A 20,171-nucleotide genomic window follows, 5' to 3' on the forward strand; every position below is an offset into this window, starting at 1 on the left:
ATTTCTGATTAGTATATTGTGATATATTCAGCATGAAGTGAAATAATTACCTTGAAGTGTTCCCTCAGGTGAAATATGTACATGATATAAGGTTCACGATATACATGTTTTTAATGCAGTTACTTTTTTCAGCTGTATTTGGATGGGTAATTTATATCCAAGATGCTGCCTATTAATTTTTGTTGTTCATTTTTGACTTTCTGTCCTTCTAGTCTTTCTAAAACTGCTGTCTTTGAGGTTAACTCCTATGTTTAGAAGGGGGCAGTTTGGATTTATTTTGCATGTCACTGGCTTGAACATTAGTTTACTTCAATTTATTTGCCTAATGCTCATTTTTGTTAATGTTAAATTAAGTGATAGTTTTTTTTCTGTGAAATTTGTTTTGTATAAAATGTTATTTGTTCAATTATTAGAGCTACCTGTTGATACAAGTCTTACTTTAAGGTTAAAATTGGAGGGTTTGAGCTGGGGTTAAGACTGCAGTGTTGGCATAGGTAATCATTAGAGTTACAGCTAGGTTAATGTTAAGACTGCGAGATGTTTAGGGTTAATTTTGGATTTTAGCTTAGGGTTATAGTTAAGTTATATGTCCTGTTGGAAAGAGGGACAGAGCTTGGATGCTGATCCAGGCAACCTTGATTCAGTTTGTTGGTCTCTGCTCTGGAAGGATCATGACAAGTCAGATGGGAGTAAGTTGCTGCTACCAGCACACCAGTCCTAAGTGGGAGGACATAATGTTGCCACTGCACCACTAACTTCTCCAGGTGCAAAGAGGTAATACAGATTGTAGGAAGAGGCCAAAAACCCCATGCTGCAGAGAAGCCAGGAGACTTTGCTCCTACAAGAGAACTTGCAGGGCACTTCCTTTGCAGCAACATAAAGTGGTATCTGAGCCAACATGGAGACAGAGGTTATATTTGTTGAAGCTTGTTCCATGTACTGGCCTGTTCTCTAACACCCAACCCTTGCCATGGGCCAGAGAGCTGATTAGATTCTCAACCTGGTCATGAAACAATTGGGCCACAGGGAACTTGCTCTATGTTGGAATAAAAATGGTCTGGATCCCTAACTGTAGATCTGTAGAGAATCTTAATTGTTGTTCTGTAGAGAAAACAACTGTAGAGAAAAATAAAGTTTCGAGAAAGGGTCTTGGTCAAGTGCCTGTTGGAATTCTGAGGGCCATAATTCTGATCCTCAGAATAGCAGAAGTAAAAAGGTGAGTGCTGTTAGTGTATATTAAGTCAGTGGTTCCTTAAACTAGTTCTCTCTTCTCTGAAATACAGTGCTTTTACAATACTTGGTAAACACAAATAGCATGGACTTAGGGGACACAGGCCCCCACAGATGGATGCAGTTTCACTAGGCAGCTGGCTCCAAGCAGGTTTGCAAGTGTTTATTGAAATGTGAATGAAGCTTTACTATAATGGATATTAGAGGCTACAAAGATTGCTTTCGTAACTAATGACATGCATGCTCTTCATGTACAGCAAGAAAGTCCTTGAGACATAGTCAACATTTTGGAGATCCATTTATCTAGAAGTTTCATTATATTTTCACATTTCATACTTCTGTCTAAGCTAACATTCTTAGATTTCATTATCTGACTTTGTTTTTTTTATCATTGGTCTTTTCCAGAAATGTTTGCTGATTAATGAAGAAAAACATTTGCATTTCTTCTACATGTCTAAGATCTATGCCTGAGAAAGAATTCTGTATTTTTTTTTTATATTGATTTGCCAGGTTTTGTCAGAGATCATTTTAAGAGCTTAATGTGATCATGTGGTGTGCTAACATTTATATTTCTTATATGGACATAAGCTGAGAGAAATCACCCTCAAAAATAGTTTTTGTGAGAGTGTCTTTGCCACATCTTGAAGAGGTATTTGTCATCTTACTTTTACTCAAAAAAAACTGTCAGTGTATTTGTTACTTGAGTGTTGAAGTCTTTGAATTAATACAATTGGTTAATTTGATAGGTATTCATATATAGGTATTATCATGCTTTAAGTACAATATTTTGTGAAAGAAACTTGTTTTCTCCCTTACAAGCTATTTAGATGCTGAAAAGCGACTCCAAGGGTTATTGTTAAGATGGCCAGCTTGGTTGAAACCTTATTTCAACTCTTGAATCTGGCACTGGTTACATGATGTCCAAATCCAGTTGTTATGTCATGGCTGTGTAAAGTCATCTTAAGCTTCAGTATCTATTCAGTCTGTCAAATGAATCAAATAAGCACCTTTAACTTTCCTTTATATCTCTTATAATGTGATGCCAGTACTCAACAATCTTCGCATTATCTAAAATAAACTGCTGTCACACATCATGGTACAACTCACAAATGCAGGGATGTTTGCTTCTGCAGTACAGCAACAAATGAAAGTACATTCCTTTCATGCTAGGTTTCCATTCATAAAGCAGCTATCTGATTTCATTTTAAAACTGGTTAACCACCATCAAACACTGCACATTACTTTGCTTCGTCGCACAAAACAGAATACACAAATATTAAGTTGTTTTTCTTGTGTAACAATGGTGAAATCTTGGCTTTTCTTGCAGTTAAAATTAAGCTGTAGTAACAAACCATTTCATGCACAGTATGCATATTTTTGCCATTGCCAATACCTGGATTTGCCCTACTTCAGAATTCTGACGTAATGACTCTTTTTTATTTGGTTTTAAAGCAATAAATAAACAAATCAATTATAAAACAAACAAATAACTATTTACATAGGTCCACAGCTGATCAATACATCAAAGTAGTACATCAACAACAATTAACATTTTTCAAGCAAGTCTTTAGTTTAAGCCAAGATTTATATGAATGTGTAAGTTCTCTTTATAGTACACAATTCACTACTGCAAACAACTTTTGTCATACTAATAAATTCAGCACTAGAGGGGGTAACTTTACTTTTCCAATTTTTAGTAATTGCTTTTCCGGCTATATCAAGACTAGACCAGGCACTTGGGTTTTTGGAATGCCTTTGCCCCCTCTTTGCTGTAAAATAACTGCCATAGTCAGGTATGCTTAACCACTTTATATTCCTGCTTATCGGCTTCATCCATTGTCATTTTTGGTTTTTGATTTCATGTTTGTTAAGGCATTTAACAATAGGTGCTCTGATGTTATCTTAGCTTGTTCTTTTCATGATAGCCAACCTCATATAAATATTTCACCAAATCCACATTCTCAATGTTTGTCTTCTACTGTCTTCTGTAAAACCTTCATAAATTGTACAATATCTCTTAGACCTAACTCTGTCATCTTTTTTTTTTTCAAATTATGTCATTGTTCCCTGGATGCAATCTGGACATCCCTTCACCCTCACAGATATTATGATAAAAATTCATAGCTGTTGAGTTAACTTCTAAATCTTCTGGCAACCACAACACCAAAGTAACAGCTAACATTTGAGGGATAAGAAATGTAATATGAATATTTATTCCTTAAATTAAGTCTCCATATGCTCTACATGTTTACTTCTAATCCACCTTGACATTCATTCATTCATTCGCCACTAATCTGCTTAATCCAATTCAGGATTATGGGGGAGCTGGAATATTTCCCAGTCTGCAGTGAATGCAGTGTTGTGATCAAACCCTGGGCATAGTTCCAACCCATTGCAAGGTGAATACAGTCAGAAGTATAGCAATGGTGAGGTGAAGGTGGTTGCTGCCCAGACACAATGTGTATGGGGGCATGATCGGCAGACCCTTTTTTTCTTTTTAATTTTTGCTGCTTGTGTAAACCAGCCAGTAGACTGTGAGGGTATTAGGACCTGGCACTTCTGTTTAGAGAAGAGTAGAGCACCAGAATTTTTTTTTTGCTCTTATGCAGAGCATGAGGGTGTAGGACTTTAGATCCTGGAGGGGCACCAGATTGGGGAGCAGCACTAGACACTACATAAGCCAGCTATGGCTCTACATTACAATCACTCACTTATGATGCAAATACCTGTGGGCAATTTAGTAGATCATAAGAGTATCTGCAACACAGCTTTGCAAGTTCAGGAGACACAGGAGCACTCAGAGAAAATCCATATGGAAACAGGAAGCACTCAGGGAAAAACACTACAGGCAATTGGACGATGTGCCGCCCTTGCACAGAAAGTACCACAACCAAGAATCAATGAGATGCAGCACTGGGGATATCCCTTCTAATCCTGTTTATCCTCATCCACTCGTTCAATGCCTACATTTTTATTTTGCTTATTTTAATGCTATATAGAAAATCCCTACAATCTGTACATTTAAACTAAATGCTACACTTTTTTGCACATTTATAATGGGTTTGTTTCTTTCTCAAAATCACAAATTTCCTCGCACATTTACCACAGAGATACTTCATCAGTTACTAAAATTATTCTATCATCCAGGCCACTTATTCTACAAGTTATATCGTATTTTCCTAGTATTATTCTTCTAAATTTGTATTATGTTGATTCTTATGACTAAATCATTAAAGTAAAACACAAATAATAAGCAGCTCAAAGGACGGCCCTATAAAAAACAGCTTTTCTCGCATTTACTTGATTAACTGATACTTGCCAATCCTTTAATTGTGATTCTGTTCTATAAGGTAAAAACTAACTGGCAATTTCCATATGGATCCTTGGATTTACGACTCTATCAATAATTATTAAATGTTTTATTTCTGATCCAGTGCTATTGTGTTCCTGCCACACCCTGCATTGCGATAGAAAACCATTTATAAAATTGTAATTATAAGTTATACACTTTACCATTGTTGTTATTATTATTATTATTATTATTATTATTATTATATTATTTTTATTACTACTACTACCAGCATTCCAGTCTTAACCTCTGCTTTTCAAACTAATAAACTTCCAATACTTTATCACAGAAGACTACATAAAAATGCAGTCCTTAAAATTCCATTCAGCCATACTCTTCTATAACTCTGTGAATCTTTTAAATTCTCCTGCCATGTTTTTACCCAGCTTTTACACAGACACATATATGTGATCACACATAAAGACACACACAAACACATGTTCCTACTGCTGTATAAACATGCAAGTATCTGGATCTACAGTTAATTATTCATTCAGCTACTGCACTTGTTTTGTTACCACTTTTATTGCTAAAACAACAAAATTGCTCAACTTTCTAAAAGTGATCAGCCGCTGGCAGTACTTCCTCATGAAGCTGCATAGGTCTGAAAATGTGATCAATAGCTAATGTTGGAGATGTTTGGTAGCTCAGGTGGATTGCTTTCATAAGATGTGGAGCTGTAATAAAACGAAACCCACAAGGGAGACGATGATAGCCTGTATCCAAACAGTTGTGCACCTTTCCCTACCTTTGAAGGATGATGTGAAGCTCTGGCTAGTTGAATTCTTGATGAAATTTTGCATATTAATAGTCATGTTAATTTGGATTAGACAGGTGGCACTCACACTAATATCGTTAATATTTCAACAATGGAAATCTATCCCCAAGGAATGGGCTAATGTTTTTCACATTTTAAGTAACAAACTCAAAAACTGGACACATGCCAAGTTGGAAAGGACATGGTAGAACAATTCCTGGTCATTACTGTTGTTCTTAGTGGATAAACAACATTATACTTTAATCATTGAATAGCAAATAAGTAGTCATATTACTGTTTCTGTGTTCTATTGCTCATATCACTCAAATGATAAGGTGAAATTTTTTATTTTCTCGTGTTTTAATGGTATGGCTGTGTATTGTGGTGCATTCACTGTTACATCTTTCTGTTTGTTTGTTTTATGGTTAAGTAAAGTTTATCTGAATAAAATGGACAGAAAAGGCAGCTTGTTTTCCCAACCATTAATTGAATCAACAAATTTACATATATAATGGCTATTTCTTTACATTCTAAGAGTTTATGAGGAGTTTAAGTTGAAACGCAACAGATATAATTTCATCTGACAACACTCTGATTTATAGTAACTGAAAATAGCAGTGGAGATTTTATAAAGTTGTTAAAAATTTAATTAAATTTAAACTACAATAAGCAATTCCTTTAGCCTTGTTGAAGGTATGCACCAAAGAAATAAGCTTGCCTCTGGTGTGAGTCTCTTTACAACTTCTGGCCGTCCATTGAGTTTTGTAACTCTTTTCAATTGTTTCACAGCCTCTTTGGATTTCTTGTTTAAAACTAGCCAGCGGGCAGATTCAGGAATCCACCTGTTGGGATGATTGAGGAGTTATATTAAGTAAAAATCACTACAAGAAAATTGTTTATATGCTTCAGTTAGACTTTATAGCAATATGTATACTGTGAAATAATGCTCTAGAATTACTGTAAGCCTACGTACTTCACATTTGATAAAGTCCAAATCATAGCAATAAAACCTGAGCATTCTGTTTTGATTACAAATCACAGATGTGCTGCATTACATATGAATTTACTGTAGGTTATAGATTATTGTCCACTAACTGAATCTGTATCCAGATGGGAGTATACTTCAGTGGAATGCAATTATTTAGACATAAACATCAGTAAGAAATGTTGAGATTAAAGCTGAGTCATGATACCAATAGCAATGCAATCATATCCTCTTTATATACTTAACACTGATGCAAAGTTAACTGTCTCTATAGAAAATGAGTGTGCATTTATAGTCACTGAAATACTAATCTTTTCAAACAAATTATTATTTTCTGTGGTTTCTCTAACAAGTATATCATGGCAGCTAACCTGATGTCTGTATAAAAATGCTACATTTGCACCACACACACACACACACACACACACACACACACACACACACACACACACACACACACACATATATAAATATACTACATTTGCCCCATATATATCGCTAGCCAAAGACTGACATTTACATGCACATTAATTTTAATATTCACTGATAAAATTTGTATTTCTAAAATCATCATTGCCAAAACATTTGACATTATGGTTATTTTGCCTCTTGTGCTTCTCAGCCATGTACCATGTGATACTTTGCATAAAAAATTACGAATTTCAAAATTGTTCTAATGGTAAATAACATCTGTTGGATGAAGAAAGAACACTGACATGACTGTGTTGCAATAAATGATGCAGTCAGAATTCCGTGATGCATTCTAACAGTGATTAAGTATGCAGAAATGGCAACAAAGCACAAGTCTGCCAGGGATAGTGCTTCATAAATAAACCATGCATTCACAGAATTGGCAGTAAACACACAAAAATGAAAACTGTGCTAATAAAGGTGACTTGACCCGGGTCTATATTAGATAACCGAACTTTCAAAAGTTTGACTGTCATATGGTTGACACCATATGATCAAATTTTTAAAAGTTCAAAAATCTAATAAAAAAAATAAACTACACAAATAACTTACCTGAATGTTTTAAGAAGGGGGGCAAGTCCCCCTGCACCCCCACACCCCCCTCTCTTTAAATATACCAACTCTGAGATTGCACTACAGTGCAGAAAAGGGAAATCTTCCCATTCCACGCTGTACGGAGATCTCTGTTAAAACATTCAAACTTTCAAAAATTCGGTCATATGGTGTTGACCATATGACAGTCAAACTTTTGAAATTTTGGTTATCTAATATAGACCCACTTGACCCAGAACCCTTATCATGCTTTTAGCATGCTTGCCACAGTGTGCATTCACATGCACAATGAAGTGCTACAATTGTATAACGGAGCGCAGCTGATAGCCCATACAAGGGCTAATCGGTAAAGTGCATCTATTATTTTATTTTATAAATTGGGAAGGAAATGGCGTAATAGGACTATCAGAAAGTGGAAAGAGCAAGTACAGGAATACACAGAAGGGCAGTGTAAAAGTAAAACTGGCATAAAGAAGAAGGGAAGAGGTAGAAGGAAGCAGAGAAACAATATGTTTGGGAAGCAAGATATAGGGATGACAGAAGGAACAAACTTGAAAACATATAACGTGGATAAAGACTGACAGGGAATGTTGTGGGGCCACAATGGAGATAAGAAAACAGAGGGTGGACAAGTTATGCTCAGAATGGTTGGACAACAAATAAGGAAGGGTAACTGACACACAAGGAAGACGAACATCATAATGGGGGAAAGGATAGGGTAAGGCCTGCCTGACAAGCTGCATCAACATGGAACCCATCCAGAAGTCCATCACCTCCATGACCAACAACATGGCTGTGTCCAGCCATACAGTTGTTAACAGCTATGTGATTCTGCAAGTTGCATGAGGATGCTCTCCAGAGTGCCAGTCTAAGTCTCAGACTGTTACTCCACCACAGTCCTGACAAGTTTCTAAACCTCCCACCAGGTGATCCATGGAGACCCCTCAATGCTAGTCCCTGATAAGAAGATTAGTTACTCAGTGAAGGAGAATCAGAGGCTAATAGTGAGCTCTCCTTGCCACTTCACACAGAATGGCCTTCTTTCCCTTGCAGCGAGGCTTGTCAGAGAACAGCTGGGGACCTGAGATTTGATGGTGTATGTTGCTGCAGCACATCCTGTTTCACAGCTAAAACTGCAAAATAAATGAACATACATGGAAAAGAATAAAACAACAAATAAACAATGGAGAGGATGACAGAGAGACGGCAGAGCAAACCTAACACTGATCAGTAAGCTGTAGTACACTTTCACATGACAAGCCCTGCAATGAGAAAAATGTAGTTCGCAGAGCAATGACATCATGAATGCATGGAGAATTCCTATGATGTAATAATCTAGTGACCAAAGACTAACATGTAATTAACAAGTAGCAACTAATGGCTTTATACAAATATAAACTTCAGTTACACATTCCAGCACTTCAGCATGCCACTGCCCTTGATGGAGGTAGTACACATAATAGAAGGATGTGTAATAGATATAGATATATTTATAGATATATAGATCTAGGTGTGATATATAAGGAGTCCTGCAATTCTCAGAATGCAGAAAACATACATCAATGGTGCATTCTGTCAGAAAACTGCAGTTAAGAGAAGAAAAATGGAAGGTGTGCAGCTTTCACTTACATTGCTACTAAACGGTCATGGCAGTGTTTTTCTGAGATCAACTGGCAGCTTAATAAGGGAATTTGTACATTTTTCCACTGCTGTGCAGTTTCAGAAATAATATATTGATGGTTGTAGGAGTGAGGGGTGCAAGGTGGCTTGTTCTCCTCCCAAGAATAATACTTGCTTGTTTGTGTGTTGTCATTTTTTAATGTTTGATGGTTTGGGTCTGATGTATTGAATCTCATAATCTTGATGGCAAGCTATATCAGTGATTCAATATATTGGGGATCAACAATTAAAAAGTTTAGATGGTTTGGGTCTGATGTATTGAATCTAGGAATCTTGATGGCAATTTATATCAGTGATTCAATTTATTATGGGATCAACAAATGAGGTCTCAGAAGTTGTATTGCCTGGACTGCAGTGCAATTGCATTCCTACAGAATGACTTTGCAGTACTTGGTTGTGCCAGTTCATGGTTGTAGTTTGAGTGTATTTTGTATTTTTTTATTAATTGGTGAGATGATGTTTTAATGCGTACCAGGTATTTGGGAGGATTTGCACCTTACCTATAGATTTGTGGGGTTTTATTTTAAAGGGTAGTATATGTATGTGGGAAGGTCAAGCTGTAACCCAAGATATCCAAATTATTAAATATGTTCCACAAAATTACCTTTTGGAGATTTTGCAGAGGGTAGTCTTTTGTGTCCATTAAGAATATGAAAGCAGAAATGTAATATTTATCTCAAAGTTTAGTTTAAAATGATGGCTATGAATAGAGGATCTGTTGTCTAAGTCATCTACATACAAGCCAGATTCATTTATTTTAAGGATAGTAAGGATCATTGGAATATTGTTAATAAAGATTGAGAAAGGAGATACCAAGTGCAGAGCATTGTGGGAGCTCCAGAAGTACTCATCACGGGGAGTGGGATTAGATATCCTTACTGTCCAGATTTGTAGGTATTGCTGGGACCATTCAGACCTCTTGAAGTCTAAATGGAGTTGTGGCAATGTCTGTTGCAGTACATGAGATAGAATGAAAAGCTTGGCTCGACCTAAAAGAAAGGCTCCCATTTCTTTGTTGTTTTATCGTTACCTTTAAATATTACTCATAACTAAGGTGACTAGAACAGAAGTGCTGTGGTCCTTATGAAAGAACTGTTGATTTCCCAAAATACAATTTGTTTTTAAAATATGGGGTCATGGCTGTTTAGTGTTGACTTTTAAAACAAGTTTTGAGAGTGTGTGTAGTTCTGATATAGCTCTAAAGTGGTTTGAGAGAAATTTAGTAGAACTGTGGGTATGGAATATTTCTGCAGGTCAGTGGAAGTTTTGTGATTGTAGAGAAATATTTACTATGTGGTTTAATCAGATCAAAATGGTAGTGCTATATGCATGAATTAAATCTGAGCTGGAACTGCCTGTGCCAGGGTAGCTGTCTGTCGGTGATGGAAGGATTCAATAAATGTTTAATTCTGAACATGCTGACTGGAGTGAAGTGAAAGTCGCGTGAAAAACATTATATACTTGGGAGAAGAATGACCAACATTCTGAAAACGGATACAATGAAATCTGATTCATAAAGAAATAAAGTTTGAAGCAAATAGCTATAATAGCTTAGAAGGGCTAAGTAAAATATTTTTGTTCTGTAGGAGTGTAATGCAATTTTTTTCTGAGTTTTTAAGTTTAGCATGATTAAAATCATTCTGTATATGTTTGGGGATATTCCTTTAGTGCAATAATCCTACTTTTTTGTTGTACAGACATTTTGATTTGTTCTTCTTTCAGCACCTACAGAATTAAGATATTAAAAAGCTGTTAGAACTGATCCCTCCAGATGTCCCCACTGGAACGGACATTCTAAACCCATAGTTTATTGCAGTATTTAAAGATCACCTTACTGACACTCTCTGCTACACCTTCACCTTGAAAAATCACCCAAAGCATTATGCTCGGTATATAGAATACACAGCTGTTGAACCTCAACCCAAGGTACTTACACTAGACACAGACTCAGATATTAGATCCATATCCATACCACCATCACTAGGGAAAGTGCTAGAAAGGTCTATGTTTGACCAGCGGTCATCATTCTTAAAACATTGTCTATTCTTGTCACATCAACAGGGGTTCTGGATGGGCAGAAGTACAATGACAGCTATTTAGTCTCTTGCAACTTGACATTTTATTATGGACAAGGATAAACTAATTGGGACAGTGCTTGCAGATCTTACTATGGCCTTTGATTTGATAAACCACAATCTGCTTGCTTGTGCACTATAAACAAAAGGCATTAGTGAGGAGATGCCCAAATGGCTTAGATTTTTTCTAGTCAAACACATTTAAGTAAGAATAAAGTTATCTCTCTCCCACGTATCCCCATTACTTAAGAAGTACTCCAAAGGTCAGTACCCCCCATTTTCTCTGCATTAATCAATAACCTTTGCTCTGAGAGCTGACTGACATTTGAAACAATCAAAGAAATACTTGAAAAAAGGAGATAAAATAACTAAATGTCTGGATTATGAAAAGGTCACATAGACCATACTACAAAAAACAAAAGCTGTTATTCAGAATCAAACAAAAGTTGTTCACAGTATCCATAAACTGGCAAATTCCAATTAATCCATCGTTTTCCACTGAAACCACTAGGACTTTTCATGATTATAAATTCCAGTTAGATCAAAAAGTAGAACTGCATAACCATATAGAGATGAGTAGGACAAAGTAATCAAAACCGTCTTCGGGGCTATCTTAAATGCATCACTGCAGCAGCACCCAAAATACTTACAGTCTTGCAAGTAACCACCAACAAAATCTGCAGATTCAGTACCCTTTCTCCAAGAAGAAGAACCATTGCCACCTGGCTCCCAAGAAGAATATGAGGACACCTTCTCCTATGGTCTCTCCCACACAAACTCATAAAATAAAAGTTAGTAAACTGCTAGTCAGACAGTAAAACTTCAAACCCCATTCATGAACCCCCAGCATTCCCTCTCCACAGACTCCACAAAACAAAGTTTCTATTACCAAACACAGTCCTAGCTACTAAACTTTGGAAATCATTCCCTTGATCCTTTAAAAAACAACAAATCCTACAATATCTTCAGGAAGAGTTTTAAAAAGCACTTGGACCAAGCTGCAACATATAAACATATATATATATATATATATATATATATATATATATATATATATATATATATGGGTCTGTCTACTTCTATTAGACAGCCATTTTCACTGAACCCATTTCCTGTTCAGGTGGGGAGGGCAAAAAAAGGTTTTTTTTCTGAATATACTTTGTCAATGAAATGAGCTGTCAACGAAATGCAAAATAGTTTCAGTGAAATGAATATCCTATATATATATATATATATATACATATATATATATATATATATATATATATATATATATATATATATATATATATATACTTTCAAAACAATATCCCCTTTTACCATGCTGGTCTTCACAGCCCTCTGATAGACAGGAAATTTTCACTTCTCAAACACTTTCCAGCACAAAAACATATAGGGTATTTTGGAAATGAGATACCCCCAAATTTTGCCCTTACCTTCCATCTCTACACCTATGTTTATATTAGTAACAAATGCAGCTAAGCACACCCATAAAGGCTGCCCTTATTACCAGATCGTTCTTTCTAGTATACATTCTACTAGCTTTCCAACAAAATATTATCAACAGTGCTCTTCATGATGGCTAACAATAGCTGTATATACATGAATTAATTATATGCAGTCCTTAATGTTTCCTGTAGTGTGCAGTCTGGGTATGGCTAATGTTCTAGGTGTGGGTTTTACTGCTTTACTTGAATTACTAGAGCTTTTGTTAATTTTATAATTATATTGTTTTTGACTGAGTTAGTTCTTTTAGTCTGAGTACTGTTTTTGGCTGAAATAGTTCTCCTAACTCGAGTCTGAAAATGATAGAGTGGGAATAGTGTTCTGCCCTGGATGACAAATACAAAAAGTACATTGAGAAATATTAAAAATAAATAAATAGATAAAAACATACTTAAAGATTTGCTTATAGACATTCATCCTTTTCACTAATTTGGTGATAGGACAATGTACTAGCAATAAGGAAACAGTTTTGTTGTTTTGCTGGGGTGGTACCTTTGACAGTGGCCATAAAATAGCATGTTTGAGTGCAGACAGTATGGAAGCTGTTATAAAACAGAGGTTCGAGGTTTCTGACAGATGTTTGGTTGTTTCAGGCCACCTCTCTTAATGAAGACAAGGTGATATAGAGAAAAGTTGGGAAAGTAGAAGGCAGAGCAGTGATGGTAATGCAGCCTTTTTGCAAGGTTTCAGCTAAGATAAGCCACTGGCTAGAGGACAGACAATATATTCCTTGACTTCATTAACCTTGATCAAGTCTAAGATCTTACCAGAAAAGTTACTTACCATGAAGGAATCTCATCTTTCTCTGTCCTGCAGAATAGTTTTGGACATTCTCTTAGTAATATCGCCCAATTTTGCATATACCAGATTAGCAGCATTTGTAGCTAATCCATATATATGTATTTTTTAAATGTAAAGTAGTCAAACCAGTTGTATTTATCCTGACAAAAGCAGCCAGGGCAGAATGTCTTGCTTTGTATTATTTTTTGAGGGCAGAAGGACCCTAGGCACATACTGCTCTTCCATCTTCTGAAAATGCAGTGAAATAACCTGCATCGTATTGATGTGAAAACACTGGAAAACAGAGATGATTTGTTACCTTCTGTCATGGCAACATGGGTTTTATAATACAGCTGTTGGAGCTCTTTGGATTATATGAGTCCTTTGGTAGGAGCTTTAATTAGTATTGTCATGAGTCAGTTGAGGAATAAATCAAATGCTGCTGCTTGATTTGATCTATAAAGGGGCCCCAGCCCCAGTTTAAATGATAAATTAAAATAAGTGGAGAAGTTACCTCCTTTCAGTTGTCTTCCTAAGACAAAGCAGGTTCAGTCTTTCATAGGTTCATAGTTTGGTACTAGGCTATCTGCCCGAAGGCATTTATAAGCCTAGCTGGAATGTGTTGGCTTTCGCTGCCCCCTTAAAATAGCTTCCTGTGCCTCTGTCCAGCAGAGCCATTGAAGTGATCCCTGGGGTAAACTTTCTGTTTCCCATCCACTCATCAAGGTTTCTCTTGAAGAGGGTTAGCAAAGAGCTCTGCCTAATGTAGATTGGAATCTTGTTCCAGAGCATGGGAAGTCTCTGGGACAGGAATCTATCCCTCCAGCACGTCCTATTTATTGTTGTGGTGAGGTTTAGATCCCTGGATTGTGTGGCTCAAGGGGATATGGTTTTCTTTAGGTGGAGCATGTCCATCAATTCTGGGTTGGACGTAGCCTTGTATGTCAGGCAGAGATCACCTAAGAGTAGGCGGTATGCAACCGAGTACAGCTGGAGTTTCTTCAGTCGAGCTGCATAGGGCATCTGCTTGAGGACAGTAATCCACTTGGTAAGGTACTTCTGTGGTCTTTCCAGTTGTTGCAGATGTCTTGTAAGGTACATCCCAAATGGGGCATTGTACTCTATGATGGATCTGATGAGTGATGCATAGAGGGGCCCAATGACCTCTTTCGATCTGGATGCAAACCCTTTTGTGATTAGGTGGGCCACATAGAAGGATTTTCTAACCACTTTGGCAATGTGATTATCAAAGGAGAGGTTACTATCTACTTGGGTCCCCAGATCCCTTATTACGTCTTCCATATTTAGGGGGCTACCACCTATGTGGTAGTTTGTGGTTACTTTGTTTTTTCCAAGGGGGATGACTATGCACTTTTTGGCATTTAGCTTGAGGCCATGGTTTTGACACCAGGTATCTGTCTTAGTGAGACCCTTTTGGAGGATGTCTGTGCCAGCCGGCGAGTCAGTTATAGCCCCTAGTTTGCAGTCATCTGTGAACTTGATCAGCCATAGTCCTCCTGTGCTTGCCTGTACCTCTGAGAAGTATATGCCGAACAGAGGGGGTCCTAGGACTGAGCCCTGGGGAACACCACTTGTAACCAGTTAGAGTCAGACCTAGCTCCCACAACTCTTACCATGTGGGTTCTGTCCGTGAGCCAGTTGGTAACCCATCTCATGATGTAGGGGTTTATGTTCAGGCTGGTGAGCTTGTCTATAATATCTGAGTGGGGAATGGTGTCAAAGGCCTTTGCAAGGTCTAGGTAGGCTGTGTGGACCACCTTTCCCTCATCTATACCCTTGGTAACTGTCTCAAAGAAGTCCACCATGTTTAGGAGGCATGATCTGCCCTTAACAAAGCCAAACTGGGTAGGGTCCAGTGTTTGGAGGTTTCCAATGTCTCTGTTAATGAGATCCATGATAATGTGCTCCATAGCTTTGCAGGCCAAGTTAGTCAAGCTTATAGGGCGATAGTTCCTGGGGTCTGTTGTGGCTCCACCTTTGTGGAGTGGAATAGCCATTGCTGCGCACCACTCTGGGGGCATGTAGACTGTGGAGAGGCTGAGTTTAAACAGTGTTTAGGTGAGGGGTTAGTTCAACTTTGAGCTCATGTAGGCTGCAGCCTGGGACACTGTCTGGTCCCATTGATGCTGTGTTTTTGGCTGTGGAGAGGGCTGTCTTAACCTGAGTGTCTGTGATTTCAGGGGCACTACATTATTCTGGTATAATTATGGGTGCTTTTGTGGGTGAGAGGGGGGGTGAAGTTTGCACTGAACCTGTCTGCCAGGATGTTGGCTATATCGGTCGGTTCAGTGTATTTTGTGCCATTCTGCACTAACTCTGAGCAGATCTGAGAATTGCCACTTAGATTCTTGACATAGCTAAAGAATGCCTTGTGGTTATCTTTGGAGTCCATGGCAATTTTTCTTTCGAAGCTAGCCTTGGATGATTTTTATGAGGGAACATAGTTTCTTGCTGATACTGATCAGGGATGTCTTCCCTTCTTGGGATTTTACTCATTTCTGTACTAGTTTTCTCCTTCTATTGTATAGCTTGTTTATGGCAGGGGTCCACCAGACTGGTTTCCTTTTCTTGGAGGAGTGAGTCTTGGTTTTGTTTGGGATAGCACGATCCATGCATTCTTGTAGGTGCCCATAGAGTGCATTAGTAAAGGATTTTGCAGCTTGGACAGTGTTATCCTTTAGCATGGGGGCTTTGAAACTTCCCATCTCGGTCTTAAGTAACATGAAGTTTGCTTTTGAAAAGTTTTTCAAAGTGGTTTCTTTGACCGGGGTGGTGGCGGAATGTGGATATCCAGAGTGATTAGTTTATAGTCAGATCTAACCAGCGAGGGGTTGACCTCCATTGTGGAACACCGGTCGCCCATGTTGGTGTTGACCAGGTCCAATATGTTGTCACCTCTGGTGAGGGTGTTGACCAGTTGATCCAGGGCGTTTGAGTTTATAAATTCTAGGAAATGTTGGGCAAGGGAGTTTGTACTTGAGTAGTTCTCCCAGTTAATGTTTGGGTAATTGAAAGCACACAATATCAGGGTGTTTGGTAGTACCTTTATGTTTCCCAGTGTTTCCAGGAATGCAGAGTGGGGGTCCTGGGACATGATGGGTGATCTGTAGCAAGCTATAATTTGAATAGCAGTTTTGCCTATTGTTAGTTGCATGTGGATGATCTCTGAACAACGTGCTGTGCCACTAACTTGGAGGTGTGGGTATCCTTGATGAATATGGATACTCCCCTGCCTTTTGTATTTTGGTCTGGGTTTTGTGGCCAAAATGTATGGTATGAGTTGTAGCCTGGTAGTGCTGGGGTGCTCTCTGGAGCCTTAAACCATTATTAAACATCAGAACATAGGCCAAAGAACTGTGGTCTTCTCAAGTATTAGTTAAAAACAAACCTAATCTGGCATCTGTTGATCATTACCAAATCATACAGAGTAAAGACATCTCTTATGTGGTTGTGTGGGCTCCATGGTTACTTGCTTATTTATTTTCTTATGTAGTAGGTGAACACACTGGTCAGAGAACCCTTTTCAGCCATAACGCAAGCAATTAGACAAAAAAGTCTAATAATTTCAGGAAAGCATTCATTATAGAAAAAACCTTAATACTGACAAACGTTTTCAACATTACCAGACATATTCAGTGGATTAACATTATCAAAAATCTGGGTTAAATGACATATTTTGCTTACAAGGTATACTGGAGGATCTATTCAAACTTTCTAAAACTTTAATCATCCAGTATACTTGCTGAAGAGAGGGCAGAAAATGAGAGGGAATTTGCTGTGACCATTACAAGTATTGGTATTTTTTTCCATTAAACCCCTACCACACATTAGTAAGCCTGTAATAATGTAAATGTTTTAAGAGTTGTACCATAAACTTCACTTTACAGTGTTTTGCCTCCTATGTTATACAAAATGCGGCATTTTTAGGGCACACTTTAATACTACTTTAATTTATTAAAATTTAACAGTACATGTTTGGCATCAACATGTGTTTTTGGAATATTAAGTAGAATGTAAACATTGTGATCAATGATTTTCCAAAGGATCAAATGCTTTACAAGGGATAGGGCTAACATTATAAATTGGTAAAATTGTGGACTGTTGAAAAGTAGGACAATTTATTTATACTAATATGAAGTTCGGCATCTCACAGGAAGCACATGCTATTACTCAGTTACTCATGTATGTGGATATTACTTCCTGCAAAGTGACAGTCAAGCTTTACATGCTGTGTACGTAAAATTACAAAAATGCGAGGGAGCCGTCATTATCAACTACTGAAGGGAGTGGACAATGCGTGGACTCTTCCTATTGACTTTTACATTGCATTATACAGTTATAATCCAGTCTCTCAGCCATTCAAACAGGTTAATAATAACTACACAGCATGATATCACCAACAGGTTACAGCATTATCAAAACAGGCGAAAGGTATGCCCTCCGATTAAGAATACACTATACCGAGATTGTGAAGCACACATTTTTAATACATGGATAAAGACTGACATTCACATGGCAAAAACCAGTACCCCTCCTTGCAATGTGGGATATTAAGTTATTACAAATGAGCTGCAGGTCCATAAACCATAATACCATATTTGACTTTAACATGACCAGTAGCAATCTTACTGAAACAAACTCCCTCCACTGCTTTTTTCCCCCGCTTTCTCTTTTCTGTTTTCATAGAAAATGCATTTTAAGCAAAAGGCAGGCTTTTTAAATACTGCTCTCACAAACTTAGAAAGTTGACAGAACAACAGGTTTTGCATTAGCAAGCATTTTCTGAATGGTAGAAAACCTGAATCTCAACAGGGCAACACACACCGATCTGGGTTCAAAGACGCGTGGTAGGGGTTTAACGGAAAAGTACCTAAGTATTATATAAAACTGATGTATATTAAATAAACCTATTAGTCAAAGTTTGGCTCACATTATTGAAAGTATCATACAAATAGTAGTTTGAACTTCAAAACAGCAGTGTTACACATTGTCAGCATGTGTTGTATTCTGTAATATTCATAATGTCATCAGGGTGTGTGTTTCAGTAAAGCTGGTACAATTTTAGCAAATGCCCTTCCCACAGCAGTTATACTGAATATTTGCCCCAAAAAGGTAATTGTGTTTTGTGAACTAAACCTAAAAGACTACTCTTTTTCCTTGTTGTCTTGGCTGGAAGAGATGGACATTGCTCCTCATAAGGCATTAGGGTGTGCTGCTTTAATTTTGCCCATCTGTTACAAGTAGCCGATTTATTTTAATGCTCTCTATCATTGGGTTAATTGATAAATCTGCAAATTTGGTTTGTGGTAACTTGCAGCAGTTTTGTATTGCATTGTTAGTTTAGAATATTGATAGGTAAAGTTTAGGCTGTGGAGAGCTGATATTCAATTTCTGTGTTTCTTATAATCCTGAATGATTAATAATGCAGTCACCATGGAGGATAAACATATTGTAGTTCACTGTATTGACTGGTAAATCTTAGGCTATACAGCGACAATATTCTATCTCAGTGTTTCTTGTTGCATCCTGAATGATTAATAATGCAGTCACCAAGTAGGATAAACATATTGTGGCACAGTCTTACTATGTCTCTCTTTTGCTGATGAAGGCAAAGGTATATACCAGACTTCAGTATCAAGCCTAATGTGCTCATCTGTAATGTGATGGACCAGTAACCAGCTTAGCAGATCATTATGTTTATCACCATTATTTTTCAATAGTTTAATATCAATATTACTTTTCATTTTAATTAGCAGTATATACTTCCTCCTCTCAATCGAAGCCATCATGGCAAAACATTTGAACAAAATTATTCAGTTAGTCAACAAAATAATTAATCAGTATGGAAGAAATAAGTTTGCTTTTTAAGCAAAACCATCATGGTATACTAAATGAAAATGCATTTGAGTTAAATGAATAAAAAATGTGAATGAAAAATAATAAAATGACAAAATGTTTATTGTGTAGAAAAACAACTGTTCATCAAAAGACAGAATTCTAGTGCCTAAGCAGCGAGTCTTTTAATGGAGTTAAAAAACAAAGCAAATTAAGCACACAATATAAATAGAGAAGGTCGATAAGGAAATTAATCAAATTCCCTGAATTAAAACCTTCCATTTAGAAAGACCTCCTTAGCCCATTTGGATTATGAGTCGGAAACTGTATACTTTATAAAGTACCTTTACAACTCAGTAGATTTGACATCCTTACCTAACAACCAGGATATAGATATTTGTTCTGAATAGCTTCTTTTATGATTATAATATCTACATTTTGAGCATCTCTAAAATGTATAGAATATGTATTTTCTTTTCAAAATGAAATTGCTGATTTCTCAAATGTAATACATGCATGTTAAAACATGTTTTGGTCGTATTAATATAAACCAGTATTTTTAACACTTATTGAGTACCTTAGTTACAGATCAGTTATATCACTATATCATAATTTATATAATAATACTGAGATATTAGTAAATGGTAGTTTTAGCTAATATAGTTATGTTTTACTGTGATATAGCTTAACTTTTTCCTGAAGCTGTTTTAAATTAATAAGTATAGCTGAACTGACATTCAGAACATAATAATGCATTCTAATGGTCTTCTAGCTGTTCTTATTAGAATACTGTAAGTAATCTGAAATTCAGTGACACCAAACACTGAATTTTAGTGTAATATTTGAAAACTTACATTTGCATAAATCTCAATATCAGGGAAAAGAGTGCCTTGCTATTCCAAAGTTGTAACTATTTTTCTTTATATAATC

The 20,171-nt window shown here is 36.9% G+C and overlaps 1 protein-coding gene across 1 annotated transcript in view; it reads right to left on the reverse strand.

Moving 5' to 3' along the window:
• LOC122805295 (solute carrier family 22 member 6-B-like) overlaps window positions 1-20,171 on the reverse strand; it is a 183,451-nt gene that overhangs the window by 62,108 nt on the left and 101,172 nt on the right. The window contains exon 5 of the mRNA XM_044075383.1: window positions 6,055-6,178. Coding sequence (XP_043931318.1) covers window positions 6,055-6,178 — 124 coding nt within the window. The remainder of the gene's footprint in view (window positions 1-6,054; window positions 6,179-20,171) is intronic.

This window comes from Protopterus annectens, chromosome 6.part1 (genome assembly GCF_019279795.1).
Source record: "Protopterus annectens isolate FY-2018-M chromosome 6.part1, PAN1.0, whole genome shotgun sequence".
NCBI lineage: Eukaryota > Metazoa > Chordata > Ceratodontiformes > Protopteridae > Protopterus > Protopterus annectens.